General features: G+C 41.5%; 1 protein-coding gene and 1 long non-coding RNA gene across 2 annotated transcripts in view; one reads left to right on the forward strand and one right to left on the reverse strand.

The window, feature by feature from the left end:
* Window positions 1-11,127, reverse strand: part of cdk18 (cyclin dependent kinase 18) — a 38,086-nt gene extending 26,959 nt beyond the window's left edge. Inside the window, exons 1-3 of the mRNA XM_085405578.1 lie at window positions 10,945-11,127; window positions 10,608-10,743; window positions 3,807-3,943 (exon numbers count right to left, since the gene is read on the reverse strand). Of these exons, the coding sequence (XP_085261704.1) occupies window positions 3,807-3,943; window positions 10,608-10,743; window positions 10,945-10,950 (279 nt within the window). The 5' untranslated portion in view covers window positions 10,951-11,127. The remainder of the gene's footprint in view (window positions 1-3,806; window positions 3,944-10,607; window positions 10,744-10,944) is intronic.
* Window positions 10,387-12,073, forward strand: LOC146669125 (uncharacterized). Its single transcript, XR_014911678.1, has 3 exons — window positions 10,387-10,468; window positions 11,686-11,860; window positions 11,936-12,073. It is a non-coding gene; the product is annotated as an uncharacterized LOC146669125 (long non-coding RNA).
* Window positions 12,074-16,310: the final 4,237 nt, after the last annotated feature.

Raw genomic sequence — 16,310 nt, forward strand, 5'->3', positions numbered from 1 at the left:
CTCATCATCAGTGGCACGCCAGTTGAGAGAGTGGACAGTTTCCGATACCTGGGTGTCCACATCACTCAGGACCTGTCATGGTCCTGCCACATCAACTCCCTGGTTAAGAAAGCCCGTCAGCGTCTCTTCTTCCTCAGAAGACTTAGAGACTTCCATCTGCCACTGAAGGTGCTCAAGAACTTTTACTCCTGCACCATCGAGAGCGTCCTGACGGCAAACATCTGCACCTGGTTTGGGAACAGCACCAAGCAGGACAGACGAGATCTGCAAAGAGTGGTGCGCTCAGCCGAACGCATCATTCAATCAGAGCTCCCTGACATGCTGTCCATCTACACCAAGCGGTGCAAGTCCAAAGCTAGGAAGATTATGATGGACCTCTCCCATCCCAACAATGGACTCTTCTCACTGTTGAGGTCTGGGAAGCGCTTCCGCTCCCTTAAGGCCAAAACAGAAAGAATGAGGAGGAGCTTCTTCCCCCAGGCTATTCGGGCCCTGAACCAGGTGTAGGACTGGACTCTCCCACACACATCACTATAAGACTGGACTCTCACACACATCACCACACGCACCACCACACATTTCCTATAATCCTATAATTCCTATAATTTATAATCCTTATCTTTATAATCTTTTCTGCTATTTGCACATTCTTTACTGTAAATTCCCAAGTTAATTTGTAAATTTTGTAGTAAACTGTAAATTGTAAATATTGTAAAACTTTTCTTCTGTCATGTAATGGTCGGGCATTGTACAGCTACATGCATTTCACCCCCATGTCATACTGTGTATGGTTGTGTGTGTGTGTGACAAATAAAATTTGAATTTGAATTTGAAATAGTTATATAGTTACTACAGGATGATTTCAATTCAATTCAAGTCAGTGTTGTATAAAGCACCAATTCACAACAGTCATCTTAAAGCACTTTACTGTACGGTAAAAACCTAAACATTAGAAAGAAACCCTAACAATCAAACAACCCCCGTATAAGCTCCTCCCTCCAGGCTCAGGGAGGAGCTTAAGTGAGACGTTGGGGAGCGGGGGGTTAAAATACATATCAGATTTAATATGTCCTACATACACACTTAAATAAGGCAGTGCGCATTTATTATAGGTTAAATTCCATTTTGCTCTTTTGCATGTTAAAATGAAAGAAATGACACTTTAATGAAAGCATAAAGTGAAGTAACTGCGCTGCTATTAAACAGTCATTAATGACTGCCCTTGAGCAATTTACTCAGTCGTTTTTAGTAACTGCAACATGACGTGTAATTAAAGAGTGTGTGGTCAAAAAGTGTTACTTGATAAGACAGCACCCACACAGGGGCTATTTGGATTTACTGCAACTCTGCTCAGACTGAAGGTGAGCAGAGGAGTGCCGAATCCATGAAACGATCTCTTATTAAAGCACATTAATTAGTTACAGTATTTAAAGCCTTTTATTAGAAAGAGCTGCACACAAAAGCTGTCCAAGTCTGTGTAAGCTCGCAGGCTGCAACCTATTTCTGTCTTCTCACTGAGCACTCATTTCTCTCGTGGCTTCGCTCGACTGTCTGTGCTGTGTGGCGTGAACGACTTTTGCTCCACGGGGACTTTTTCTGCAAAGGTAGAACTGTGAACTCTCACATTTTCAATAAAAATGTCTGCTGCAGCGCGCAGGGTTAAAAGCTTCTGACTCATCTCACTGAGCCCACGGAGGTGGAAATGGAGAAATAACTCGTGGGGAGGAGGACATCTCCTCGTGTAACTGGTGATATCTGCGTCTGGCTGATGTTTCATGTTTTTAATATGCACTCCAACCTAGACAGTTTCCTTTCAGTCAGTTGGCAAAACACAAATTAGTGTGAAAGCAGCGTGTGAGATGGAAGGCATTACAGGAATCCAAACCCTACCATCTATTATATTACAGTTTTTCTGTAGTGCTGTGACACGACATGTTTTAGCGCCTCACCTCTGAAGATGCTTTTCACGAAAGAACTCATACACACAGCAAAGTATTGATTTTACATCAAAATCAAATCGTTGCATGAATAATTCACTGCCATCAAAATGTCGTCTTCCTTTGAGATTCTTTAAACCAGGTATTTCAGTGACACTGAATACTCTACAACAGCGGTCCCCAACCCCTGGGCCTCGGACCGGTACTGGTCCGTGAGTCGTTTGGTACCGGGCCACGAGAGTTGAGGCTCAGGTGTGAAATGTATGGTTTTCAGGGTTTTTAATTGGTTTTCAGCGTTATTTTGTTATCGTTTTTATCGTTACCTCGGTTTTCCTGGGTTTTTCACGTGTGTTATGAATAAATCTTATTTTTTTCGGTACCAGTACTAGTTTTATTTTGTTGTATTTATCCGCGACACCTTAAAGGCCGGCCCGTGAAAATAATGTCCGCATAAACTGGTCCGTGGCGCAAAAAAGGTTGGAGACCGCTGCTCTACAACACTTAGATATCCTCAAATACTCTAAGTATTAAGAGTTTTCTCAGTTTCTTTTGTTCAGTTCTCAAATGACAGATGAAGGTTTTAAAAGAAGCTGTAAAATCCTTCAGAACAATTCATTACCTCTGCACATAAGAAGGAACATTTGCCATTCTGTTATCATCCAGATTTCTTTTTCTAGACATGATGGATTTCAGTTCACATGAGTTTCTTTGTTATTCTAGCGATCAGTTTCCATTCGTCCCTTGTCTGGGTTAAGTTCGTGGAGGCAACAGTCTGAGCAGAGAAGCCCAGACTTCCAACATCCCGGCCACCTTAACCAGCTCATAGTGTCGACAGATACGATCTCTCCAGCTTGTAATGGGTCTTCCCTGGGGCTTCCTCCTGGTTGTTGTCAGATACCCAAACTACCTCTGCTGGGTCCTTCTGATGACGAAGTTATCAGTTTTAATCTTTATAGTTTCACCTTTCAGTAAAACTTCCTGATGGAATTAATGTGATTCACTCCATGGTCCCTGCTTTGACTGCATTGTTATTAGTGCTTCCCTTTCATCTCCTTCCGTCTTGTCTCTCCTTCAGTGCCTTCGTCCTTTCTGTCTCTTTGTCTGACATCTTTTTTAGTGTCAGTCTTCACATCTCATCTTCATGTTGCTGTGTTTTGGACCTTTGATAATTTTACTTTCTGTTTTTGTCTCCTTCTGTTGTGATTGTCTGCCCTGCTCTCATCTCCTTTTCTATGACTTCCTCTTCTTCCTGTCTTCTGTGACTCAATGTATATATTGTCTCTGCCAGATCATCTGGTTGTCCACTCTACAGTCACGTGGCAGCACATTTTTCCAGCTAATGTCCAAACACTGTGTGGTTTGTGATTGATTAACAGTTTCTTGTAACCCTGGTCGAGTTTTTATTGGACGTTTAATCATTTACAAACATGCTGTAAGTGATGATTTATAGACTACTATTTATGCATCATTGCTAAACCACAATAATTCACAGAACAGACACAGTGTAACACGTTTAAGCAACAAATTCATAGAAAATTAAACCAATCTGTTTTTGCATGTTAATCCACAGGCTTTGAAGTTTTATGATTCATTAAAAAAATTAAAAATTCAATTTTGGACTGTAGCATGGTTTTTGCATGCTGTGACACATATAGGCAAATGGTACAATGATTTGTATCAGTGTAGTAAGGAGAAAACAACAGATAATACAAACATGCAGGAGATTGATGTGGCGCGCGCGCACACACACACACACACACACACACACACACACACACACACACACACACACACACACGCACGTCTTATAATTCCACTGCACTGGTTTATTTACTGTACTGTAATACTGCAATTTGAGTTTTTACTTACCTCCATGGAGAAGCGTCTGTGCTGGGCCTTGCTGTGGTAGTGGAGGTGGGATGGAGACTGAGCTCCTGGAGTGGTTGGTTCAGGGCTCACTGGGCTGACATCATGAGATGGAGGACCCAGTCTGTCTGGAGTCAGGCCTGACAGAGGGGAAATATAATCAACGGTGGTGGGCCACCGAAAACTCTGAGAACAGCTTAAGATCTCAGTGGGATACGTTGACAGAACAGTCAGCGACTGGCACCTTAGCTCCTGTAAAGCGTCGGCATTCATTGAGTTTAAGCAGTAATTCAGTTTGGGTTTCTCTGCAGTCGTGGTCCTTTAATCACACAACTACAGCTGACTTTCAATATCAAGGGAAAACATCCATCCCCAACCCATGTAATTAAGTCCCACTTCAAAGCTGTACATCTGACCCTGATATCCATGTGTGCACAAATCTGTGTTTTTCCCAAGAAAACTGCCTTCTCCTTTTATGTTTAAAACTCTGCTTATGTACTTTAAATGCATAAGCATTTAAACTTTAAATGAAATAAGGACGTTTTTTTTAAATGCCCAACTAAACGGCATGTTTACAGGATGGAACAAAAGAGTATTCGATTTTATGGATATTTCGTCTTCCATTTGTGTGTGTGACTTTATTCTTTACAACCATTTTGATGAGACTTAAAGTTTGAATGTTGACCTGATTTGACTGACAGCTGTGCCAGCACAGGGGTAGTAGCTCCTCACTGTCCATAAGCTTCATCTCATCTGCAGCCTCCAGGCATGTGTATGTGCATTAAAATACAAAGCGCCCCTGTTTCCATGGAGATACTGCTTAACAAGGGAAGCAGGTCTCGTGTTCAGGAGGAGGTCTCAGACAGTAGGTTTCTTCCTAGCTTCCGCACAGCACACACTCACATTTATATGCATACATGCTAAACATTTACTGTGTAACTATGGCCTTTCTCAACCTGCCTACACACACCCAGCTCATTCATATATGCATACACATATAAAAAGATAACGCAAAACTAGAGGCAGGTGCTCAGATTTGAGCATGCCTGGTTGGGTTTGATGCAACGTTTTAACAGCACCGCAGAGAGGCTTTTAACAAGCCATGCTATGCGTTGTATTCAGTGACTGTCTAAATGGGCCGGGGGGATGAAATGACAACCTGTTTGCTGGTCATTTGAATATCACAGCTACAGCACTCCTTTGATCTCTTGATGCTAATTAGGGTCGGTGAAGGTGACACTGATATGAACACGCGCTAACAAAGTGTCACATTGCTGTGAAATATGGATGGATGCCTGCTAGAAATCTTGTTAGAAAAAGGACAATCCAATATGGTACGCAGCATGATGTTTTTGTAGCATTTCCATCTCAAACTGTGCTCATAGTGAGAGGCTGAAATAGGAACAAATGAGCGGGGAAAGAAATACCTTCAGTACTGACTTGGACATGTTAGATTATTTGCTTTTCATCAGTGTTGCACGTCGTCTGCACAGACAATTGACTGAGATGAATTTCTGATCTGGTATAGCTCCTTAAGGGAAAACACTTGACATTTAAATATCACACTTATACAAAAGCATATTCAGCAAAGCAGCTTTAAATTATCCATTAAAACAAAATCACTCTCACGTAGTTTCATGCAAACAAAAAAATATTCCTGCAATGTAATATAATAATTTTATAATGACAGAAAACAGCACTGAAAGTGTGTGTTTTTGTTCATGTGTGCATGAATCTATAGGTTACGCTGATGAGCTGATTGTACTCCGTGATCAGGGATTGTAATCGTCTCTGTTTGATGCTGCAATGTTTTTTTTAAAAAAAAAAACATGTAATAGAAACCAATGATTTGACAGGATACACTACATTAAAACTATTATAGTATGGATAGTGGGATCTTATAAGTTGAGCCTTTATTGACATCTTTATGACAAAGTACCATCGTATTACTACAATGATAGAGACAATTTACCAAAACAACATATATTATGCAACATATACTACACTGTCCTGCACTATTGTGTTTCACTATTACAGCGCTGTAGTATAGGTCTATATGTATAAGTAATTTTTCATCAGGTGTTTTCAGTCCTGTTGCCACACGTCTGTAAAATCATTCAGTTATTCATGTAATTGATTGTATTTTAAAAATAGACACGCCAGCTCATGTTTGCATGAATTATTTGACCACTTATACACTGCCAGTCAAAAGTTTGGACGCACCTTTTCATTTAATGGGTTTTCTTTATAGATACAGTCATCAAATATATGAAGCAAGATATATGTGGCAAAGAAAAAAATGATCAATAACTCTAAATATGTATTATATTTTAGATTCCTGAAAGTAGCCACCCTTTGCTTCGTTGACAGTGCTCCAAACCGTTGGCCTTCTCTCGATGAGCTTCATGATGTAGTCACCTGAAATGGTTCTCCCTTCACAGGTGTGCATTGTCAACTGTTACAATTTATATTATGGAAAGAACCAATCAGAGAAATGAATAAAGAGAAATGACAGTCCGTCATTACTGCCAGGTCAGTCTGGAAATTTTCTAAAACTTTGAATGCGTCCCCAAGTGCTACGAGGAAACGGGGTCACATGAGGACCGCCCCAGGAAAGGAAGACCAAGAGTCAGCTCTGCTGCTGAGGATAAATTCATCCAAGTCACCAGCCTCAAAAAGTTAACACAAGTTAACAGCAGCTCAGGTTAGAGCCCAGAAAAATGCCACACCGAGTTCCAGTAGCAGACACATCTCTACATCAACTGTTCAAAAGGAGACTGTGAATCAGGCCTTTATAGTCAAATAGCTGCTAAGAAACCACTACTAAGGAAAAGCAACAAGGAGAAGAGATTTGTTTGGGCCAAGAAACACAAGGAGTGGGCATTAGACCAGTGGAAATCTGTGCTTTGGTCTGAAGAATGCATGTGTGTGGCGCTGTCACTTGGTGTTTGCTCGCTCTGCGGTAGAGTATCACTTCCTGTTCCTGCTCAAACACAGTGGTGTTTCTGAGTAGCTTATTTGCTTAGCAATTTAATTAACAACTTTTAAATACATTCTTTTTCATAGTATAATCTTCACGTGCTTCATCCGAAGCACACTTTCTGTGTACTCACTACCTACAGTGGGGCAAAAAAGTATTTAGTCAGCCATCGATTGTGCAAGTTCCCCCACCTAAAATGATGACAGAGGTCAGTAATTTGCACCAGAGGTACACTTCAACTGTGAGAGACAGAATGTGGAAAAAAAATCCATGAATCCACATGGTAGGATCTGTAAAGAATTTATTCATAAATCAGGGTGGAAAATAAGTATTTGGTCAATAACAAAAATACAACTCAATACTTTGTAACATAACCTTTGTTGGCAATAACAGAGGTCAAACGTTTACTATAGGTCTTTACCAGGTTTGCACACACAGTAGCTGGTATTTTGGCCCATTCCTCCATGCAGATCTTCTCGAGAGCAGTGATGTTTTGGGGCTGTCGCCGAGCAACACGGACTTTCAACTCCCGCCACAGATTTTCTATGGGGTTGAGGTCTGGAGACTGGCTAGGCCACTCCAGGACTTTCAAATGCTACTTACGGAGCCACTCCTTTGTTGCCCGGGCGGTGTGTTTTGGATCATTGTCATGTTGGAAGACCCAGCCTCGTTTCATCTTCAAAGTTCTCACTGATGGAAGGAGGTTTTGGCTCAAAATCTCACGATACATGGCCCCATTCATTCTGTCCTTAACACGGATCAGTCGTCCTGTCCCCTTGGCAGAAAAACAGCCCCATAGCATGATGTTTCCACCCCCATGCTTCACAGTAGGTATGGTGTTCTTGGGATGCAACTCAGTATTCTTCGTCCTCCAAACACGACGAGTTGAGTTTATACCAAAAAGTTCTACTTTGGTTTCATCTGACCACATGACATTCTCCCAATCCTCTGCTGTATCATCCATGTGCTCTCTGGCAAACTTCAGACGGGCCTGGACATGCACTGGCTTCAGCAGCGGAACACGTCTGGCACTGCGGGATTTGATTCCCTGCCGTTGTAGTGTGTTACTGATGGTGACCTTTGTTACTTTGGTCCCAGCTCTCTGCAGGTCATTCACCGGGTCTCCCCGTGTGGTTCTGGGATCTTTGCTCACCGTTCTCATGATCATTTTGACCCCACGGGATGAGATCTTGCGTGGAGCCCCAGATCGAGGGAGATTATCAGTGGTCTTGTATGTCTTCCATTTTCTGATGATTGCTCCCACAGTTGTTTCCACCCACTGTGTCTTTGTGCGACGCAGAATAGGTGAACGGATGGTCTCCACATGCATGGATCCCAGAAGCATGGTGGAGGAGGTGTGATGGTGTGGAGTGCTTTGCTGCTGACACTGTTGGGGATTTATTCAAAACTGAAGGCACACTGAATGGAAGACTAAGAAGGAGAGCGATGGAGTGCTGCACCAGATGGCCTGTCCTCCACAGTCACCTGACATATGGAGGCTGACCTCCAATCAAGATGGTTTGGGATGAGATGGACCACAGAGTGAAGGCTAAAGGACCAACAAGTGCTCAGCATCTCTGGGAACTCCTTCAAGACTGTTGGAAACCATTTCAGGTGACGACCTCATGAAGTTCATCGAGAGAATGCCGAGAGTGTCCAAAGCAGGAATCAAAGCTAAGGGTGGCTGTTTTAAAGAATCTAAAATCTAAAACATGTTTTGAGTTATTTCACACTTTGTTTACTACATAATTCTGTATCTTTTCATTCATAGTTTCACTTCAGTGAGAATCTACAATGTAAATAGTAATGAAAATAAAGAAGAAACAGAAGAAAAATGTGAAGGTGTGTCCAAACCTTTGACGTAGTATGGTAGTCTACTTATTTTGCTGCACGAGAAACAATTCTGGGTTGAATTTAAAAAACCCCAAAAACCATGTTTGCTGATGCCGACCAAACTTTTTCCATCACCACACAAATTATGAAGTTGGCATACAGCAACAATAAAATGTTAAGGCATCACATGATTTTTCCATGTGATGCTTATATCCGAGATGTTTTTTATTCAAGTCTGCTACACTATGGGACATGATAAAATCCTACATGCTTCAGATGGAACAGAGCAAAACAAAAAAGAGAAATGATCAGTAAGAGCTACGAGTGGACTGTAAATATCAGGAGGTAGCTGGGTTTGTCTGCTTACCTCTCTCCTGACCTTCAGTAGCAGACAGTAATGCAGACTGATGGACTCTGGGGGGGTAAGACTACATAGCCAGCTGCTACTCCGTTAGACAGCTGAATAACATCCTCATTCAAATGTAATATTTTCATAGGAAGCAAGCACTTTAGATGCCTCATTTTGATTACTTATGTGGTAGTACACACGGACGCCTAAGGTATCTTATAATAACACGTCATAATAATACTGAATCGTCAAAATAGCACCGTAGCAGTAGGTGCTGTGCAAATAAAATTGAATTGAACCCGGGAACAAATGGTTGGAAATTGTGATGAAAGTTTAAATCAGATGCATTTTATAGACTCTGCACTGTTATTCCATCTCTCAGTATCAGACGTGGTTTACATAATCAAGCACAGGCACTCAAGGATCTACTTGTGAGTGTATTCAGCTTCCTGGTATTATCTACCCCAATTTATCCCACTATAACCCTTATTCCCCTTTGAAGCCTGCTGATCCTCTGGCTCCAACTTGGTGGTGGTACCAGTCATAGCCGGAAAACCCCCAGTTAATCTGTGAGGGTCTGCTACAGACACGGAAGGAAGGAAGGCTTTTGTATTAAAACCCAGAGCGGTGTTGCAGTTTGTGCTCTATTATTAGACACAAGCCATTCATGCTCACATGGAGACCAAAGATGCAAAGAGGTAGAAGAGCTCATGGGTTGGGAATGTGAATGGATTTGAATGCTTTTAATTACCCAGTGCTTTATTGTTTTTAAAAGCTCGTTCGGCCTCTGAATACTCTGAGAAATCAAACATTCAACAGTTAAAGAACAACATCTTCCATTTAAAGCTCGTGCTCACCTTACAACCTTAAGTCAGATATGCACTATTTTTTCTTTAAATCTAGAACGGCAGAAATATCTGGCTTTTCAAGCTCCTAAATGTTCCACCAGCTACCTGTTCTAACAGTAAAGTGATCAATTCCACCAACTCTGCTCTGGTCTTCTCTCTAGCTGCAGATGCTAAATGCTCCACTGCATTCAGCACCTAGTTGTTGACGTGTGGATTTTTCTTTGTTGTTTTGGTGCCAAAGGTTGTTGACGAGAGTGGACATCTTTGAATTGGCTGTTAAATCAAAACAATGCATAGAAAGTTGTTTAGTGAAGCAACTAAATGATGTTTGTATATTTAAGTTTACTTCCCTTGTCTTTTTCTTAATTATTGGTTATTTGCATCTGTGTTTCGTCACTCTCCCTGATTGCCTACTGTATATTTATACCCTCGGTCTCCCCTCAGTTCTCTGTTGATTATCAGTCCTTCCTCTCTTGGTTTGGACTTACGGACTTTGCTTATCAGTTGCCATTTGGACTTCTCTGGTACACCTGAATAAATGTTTGTCTTTTTCTTTATGAACTCTGTCCCACAACTCGTCCTTTGGGTGCTCAATTCCACATCATATGACACTATGTGGCTTAGCAGTGGATGTTACGACAAATCGACCATCGTAGTGAGTTTTGAAGAGTTATTTGCTGTTAAAATGTTTGCAACCGCAATGGTTTTCATAATCTGTGAAATTTCAAAATTGAACAGATAATTGTAGTAATCTCAGACAATGCTGGTGATTTGAGGGGGAAAGGTGTTCTTACCCTGAGTGTGCCGTATGTTGAGCTGGTTGATCTGCTCAGTGAACTCATTTTCTTCAATCGTCTCAGTCCGAGGAACCGACAAAGAGAAACGTCTCTTAAAGTTCTTCATCTTGTTCATGATGCTGAGTAGTTGACTCTAGGAGAAGACAAGCAGAGAGAGATTTCACAAAAACTTTCAAGGTGTAATAAAGCCATGCACACTACACTCGGTAGTCAGTCATTTTGAATGCAAACTATTTAGAATGAGTGCACTGGGTGAGATTTTTTCCTTTGTTCTTTTTTTGTTAGGGGGCTTTTGCATGACCTTGCTAACTAAAAATTGGCAGTAAACACATACCTCCATCCAGGCAAAGAGAATGATCGATGTAAAGAGGACAGCATCAATACAAGTAACTAAGTGTTAATCCTCCTTGGTACACCGTCTACATGGCACAGGCTGCAGGGCATGTTGTACAGCTCTGATCTTCATGTGCAGCTTGACCAAATAAAGTCATGTGTGTTGTCTGATAATGAGGCAGAAAGCAGCGGGAAAGCAGCTGATCAATATACTCCCTCTCTCAGTAGGTTACACAGCCAAATCCTGCCCTAGCAGTTAGTTTTTACTTTGTTGGTCTTGTTTTTTTGATCCTCCTCCTTTCCTGTGGTCTGTGTGTTGCACAGACTGGTATCGTAGGGTCGCCACCATTTCTTTACTATCTAAGATTTCCACATATAGCATATGTGTATATGTGTTTTTGCTCATTACTGCAAAAAGCTAAGAGATGTGTGTGGTGGGTTCAAATACAACCAGTACTGAGCCTTCGCTCATAAGAGTATTGCTATCTCAGAGAAATCTTCGTAGGTACTAAGAGAACGTGCGTCTGTACACAGTGCAGGTCAGACGGCCGCCTAGCCCAGTCAAGAAAATGTGAAAAAATGTATGAATGCACCAAGTAAAATACTGTGCTTGTCCATTATATATCCCTGTAAGGCATATATAATGTAAGGGATAATGTAAAGGAAGTTGTCATCTGTGATTACGTTAACCGTGTGTGAATATATAACTGAAACATTTCAAAAACTATTTACATTTTCCTAGAAAATGTCATGGTCCGTGGTCCTGTGTCTGTGGAATGCGTGATGCTCGGGTAGCCACACCCCCGGGCTGGGCCATCACCAGCACACCTGCTCTCCATCACGGTGACTACACGGAGATCTGCTTAACCCGGCGCTGACGGATGCTCCACGCCAGTCCGTTAGTCACCCCCACAGTGGTAACCAGACTTCCACGAAAAGCGTGCATTCTCTTCTGGATTGGAACTGTGTTTAACCTGCCTACTTTTGTCCAGGTTTCTACTCGGCATCTGCTACCTGCCTGTCCTCCGGCTCAACTGGATCTCGCGGTGCTCACCTGGCCCATTCGCCATTCCCACGGACTTCCTGCCCCCACGGACTGCCACACTTCCCTCCCGAGCTCCCACGGTCCCGTTCTATCGTAAGCCCCCTACTCTAACTCAGTCCAGATGTGTTTTCCCCACTTCCCGGCTCCCTAGTAATCATCTCCCCTTTCTATTGCAGCCTCCCACCATCCCGATCCCGGCTTAAGATAAGATAAGATAAGATAAGATAAGAGATAAGATAGAACTTTATTAATCCCTCGGGTGGGTTCCTCTGGGAAATTCGACTTCCAAAAAGCACAGCAACGACCGAAGTTACAGTTACAGAATTGTTATATATATATATATATATATATATATATATATATATATATATATATATATATATATATATATATATATATATATATATATATATACACACACACACACACACACATATATAAATACAGAGACAAATATAAATAAAATATACAAAGGGGATAAATAGAATAAATAGGAATAAAAAATAAAAATACAAGTGAATTGCACATTTCAAGTATTGAGTCTATTGCACTGTTGACTATTTACAAAAAGTATTGCACAAGGTATTGTACAGTGAGGTGAAGAGGCACTACAGCTTAGTTGTTCCCCCCTCCTTTGTCCTCCTGTTTCCCCTCCCTCTCCCCTCCAGAGAGGAGTTAAACAGTTTGATGGCGTGTGGGACAAAGGAGTTTTTAAGTCTGTTAGTTCTTGTCTTGGGGAGAAGCAACCTGTCACTGAACAGACTCTGAACAGGCTTCCTCGTGTCATTGTTTCCCCGGGTTTTTAGTTTCTTGTTTTGCTCCCTAGTTTCCCCGGGTCGCCTTTCGTTGTTACAATAAAGTGTTTTTTCTGTTAGCGCGGAGTCTGCGCCTGGATCTTTTCGTGCCCGCGCACCACGGCCCATGACAGAAAAGGGTCAAGGTTAGGGTTTGGAGCCAGGTTTGAGGTTGTTGGTGATGCAGAAGTCTTAAGAGGGTTAGGAGACAGTATATGGGCTCAAAATGTGGTCATAAATATTTTGTACTTGTAAATCGGTTTTGTACTTGTAAAAAAGATTTGTGCGTGCGTAAAAAAGATTTGTGCGTGCGTAAAAAAGATTTGTGTGTGTGTAAAAAAGATTTGTGTGTGTGTGTGTTAAAAAGATTTGTATGTGTAAAAAAGATTTGTGCGTGCGTAAAAAAGATTTGTGTGTGTGTGTGTAAAAAAGATTTGTATGTGTAAAAAAGATTTGTGCGTGCGTAAAAAAGATTTGTGTGTGTGTGTGTAAAAAAGATTTGTGTGTGTGTGTGTAAAAAAGATTTGTGTGTGGACTTAGCCAAAAAAAACCCTGCAAGTTACAACTACGAATTTTGACCCTATTTTTCTTCCTTTCATCTGATTGGTCAATGTCATGTCAATCACAAATGTAACAATCCAACCAGAGAACAGATGGGTTTGGCTGTGGGAGGGGCGCTTTTTTTGAACTGCAGGTCTTTGAAGGGAATAAATGCCCTTTTACATGCCAACCCAGCGTTTTCCTTCATCACCACGAAGGAAAACAGTCTGTGGTCGTCCGAGTTTGGTGATTTTTGTGTCACAGGACTACGTGTTTAATACAGGGACTTCCACAGCCTTTTCAACAGCGCTGCGGACGCGCGGGGGGGGGGGGGGGGGGGGGGCAGTGTTTTGGAAATGACAGTCTTCATTACAAAGCTTTCTTCGTTATGAACTAGCATACATGTTTTTATTGAACATTTGAAGAACTAGCAAGAGAACCCACAAACTCTTGTAGTTCACATAAAGTCAGAGATAAAAACGACAAGGAGCAGGTGCATCTAGTACAGGTAGAGCTGCTGCAAAAACCCACAGAGCCCAGCAGCCAGCAACAAATTCTGGATCCTTTGCTTTTAGTTAGCAATTAGCATTAGCAGCACATCCTGCGTCCGATGTGAAAGGACTTTTATGCTGCGCACTGTGACTCACAGCAATGGTCCCGGGTCAGCCCTGACTTTGTGTTACACTAATCCTAAAGTAATAATGGTATTTCTAACCACTGACATACCACAACTTTTTCCTTTCAACAGCTACTGAAAGTTAGGGGACCTAGCTGCTATCGGATATTTATATAGAGATTACCCTTCAAGGACCTGCAGTTCAAAAAAGCGCCCCTCCGACAGCCAAACCCATCTGTTCTCTGATTGGATTGTTACATTTGTGATTGACATGACATCGACCAATCAGATGAAAGGAAGAAAAATAGGGTCAAAATTCTTAGTTGTAACTTGCAGGGGTTTTTGGCTAAGTCCACACACAAATTTTTTTACACACACACAAATCTTTTTTACACATACAAATCTTTTTTACGCACGCACAAATCTTTTTTACACATACAAATCTTTTTTACACACGCACAAATTTTTTTACACATACAAATCTTTTTTACAAGTACAAAACCGATTTACAAGTACAAAATATTTATGACCACATTTTGAGCCCATAACAGTATTCTCTATTTTTAAGAACTCTGCCAGTAGCAGGTGCAATCTTCCAGCCCACTACCAAATATTTGAATATACGGATTTTAATGTACAGTGCAACCTGTTCTCACTCCTGAGTCTTAACCCCCGAGGTTTATGTCATCATCTTTGACAGCTCTGTCCCCCTTAGTGAATCAGAATATGTCCCTTTTTGCTTTTATTCAATTGCTCTCCAAGTCTCTGGTAATTAAGGAACATATTAAACGATCACACTATCTAAAAGAAAAGAAAAATATTCCCAAAAACTTTTGCCTCAGATGGTTAGCACAATGATGTGGTCAGGATCCATCCCTGGCACAATATAGCCTGCTGTACATGTTTTTAGCATCATTTCTCAGTGCACAGTATTGTATTGCTCTACAATACAATCCTGTAATCACTTTTATTTACAGAGTAGCGTTAGTGTATAGACATAACCGTTATACCCGGGCCCAACAACACATCCAGGGAAAAGGTGCAGAACAAAAGTAAAAGGAAAGCCTACTGCACTCAAAATCCTTCATTTGAAGGTTTTGCGATGGAGTCATCGCCACTTCATCTGCATCTGGTGACTTTTGCAGTGGCAACGTACAAACATTTTGACAAACTCTGGAAAAAGTTGAAGTAGAAGATTAACTTGCATTGAAAAAGTGCAGGTTGTAAAAAGCACATTGTTGGAGGAAACTGTACAACATATATTAATATATAACAAAATAAATCACTTTGTACAGGGGAGTACAAACTTTATTTCAAGTTAAATTCAAATTCTTCTGAATGTGCTCAATTTGAACATCTATTTAGTAGAAGAAAAGCAGGAAACAGGGAATTAAAACATCCAGCTGTATTTAGAATAGAATAGCCTTTATTGTCATTGTACAGAGTACAACGAAATTGGAGTGCCACTCCCTTGGTGCAAGTTTCAATAATAAATATAAATGTAAAATATAAAAAGTACAAAAAAAACAATCGTAAGTACTCAAACAATAGTATGTACAATATATACAGGATAGCAGCATTAATATAATGACAGTATGAATAGCAGCATAATATAATGACAGTGACTGTATGGAATAGGTTCAATTGTTTTTGTGCTTATTTACTACGGTGATAGCTCTGGGAAAGAAGCTATCCCTGAATCTGTTTGTCCTGGTTTTATGTGACCTGTACCGTCGGCCTGACGGTAATAGTTCAAACAGTTGGTTGCTGGGATGAGAGTGGTCCTTGATGATATTGCCAGCTCTGCTGAGGTACCGAGAGTTTGCAGTGACCTCCAGGCTGGGCAGAGAGCAGCCAGTGATCTTCTGGGCTGTGTTGATGACCCTCTGCAGTACTTTCCTGTCTGCAGCTGAGCACCCTGCATACCATGTTGTTATGCCGTACGTTAGGATGCTCTCTATGGTGGCTCTGTAAAATGTCACCAGCAGCCTCTCCTCCAGGTTGTTCCTCCTGAGCACTCTCAGAAAGTGGAGACGCTGCTGGGCCTTTTTAACCACCGCTGTAGTATTTGCAGTCCAGGAGAGGTCATCAGATATCTGCACGCCCAGAAACCTCATGGAGTGTACCCTCTCCACACAGCTCCCGTGAATGTAAAGTGGGGCCGGGTCTGCTCTGCCCTTCCTGAAGTCCAAGATAAGTTCTTTAGTTTTCGTGGTGTTCAGTTGGAGGTTGTTAACTGAACACCACTCAGTCAGTCTGTTGACCTCATCTCTGTAGTCCGACTCATCCCCCCTTGAGATGAGTCCAACCACTGTGGTGTCATCCGCGAACTTTATGATGGTGTTTGAGAGATGGGTAGGGGAGCAGTCGGA

The sequence above is a fragment of the Rhamphochromis longiceps genome, linkage group LG5 (genome assembly GCF_057381845.1).
Source record: "Rhamphochromis longiceps isolate RC_006_pf linkage group LG5, R_longiceps_female_GT1.1, whole genome shotgun sequence".
Taxonomy (NCBI): domain Eukaryota; kingdom Metazoa; phylum Chordata; class Actinopteri; order Cichliformes; family Cichlidae; genus Rhamphochromis; species Rhamphochromis longiceps.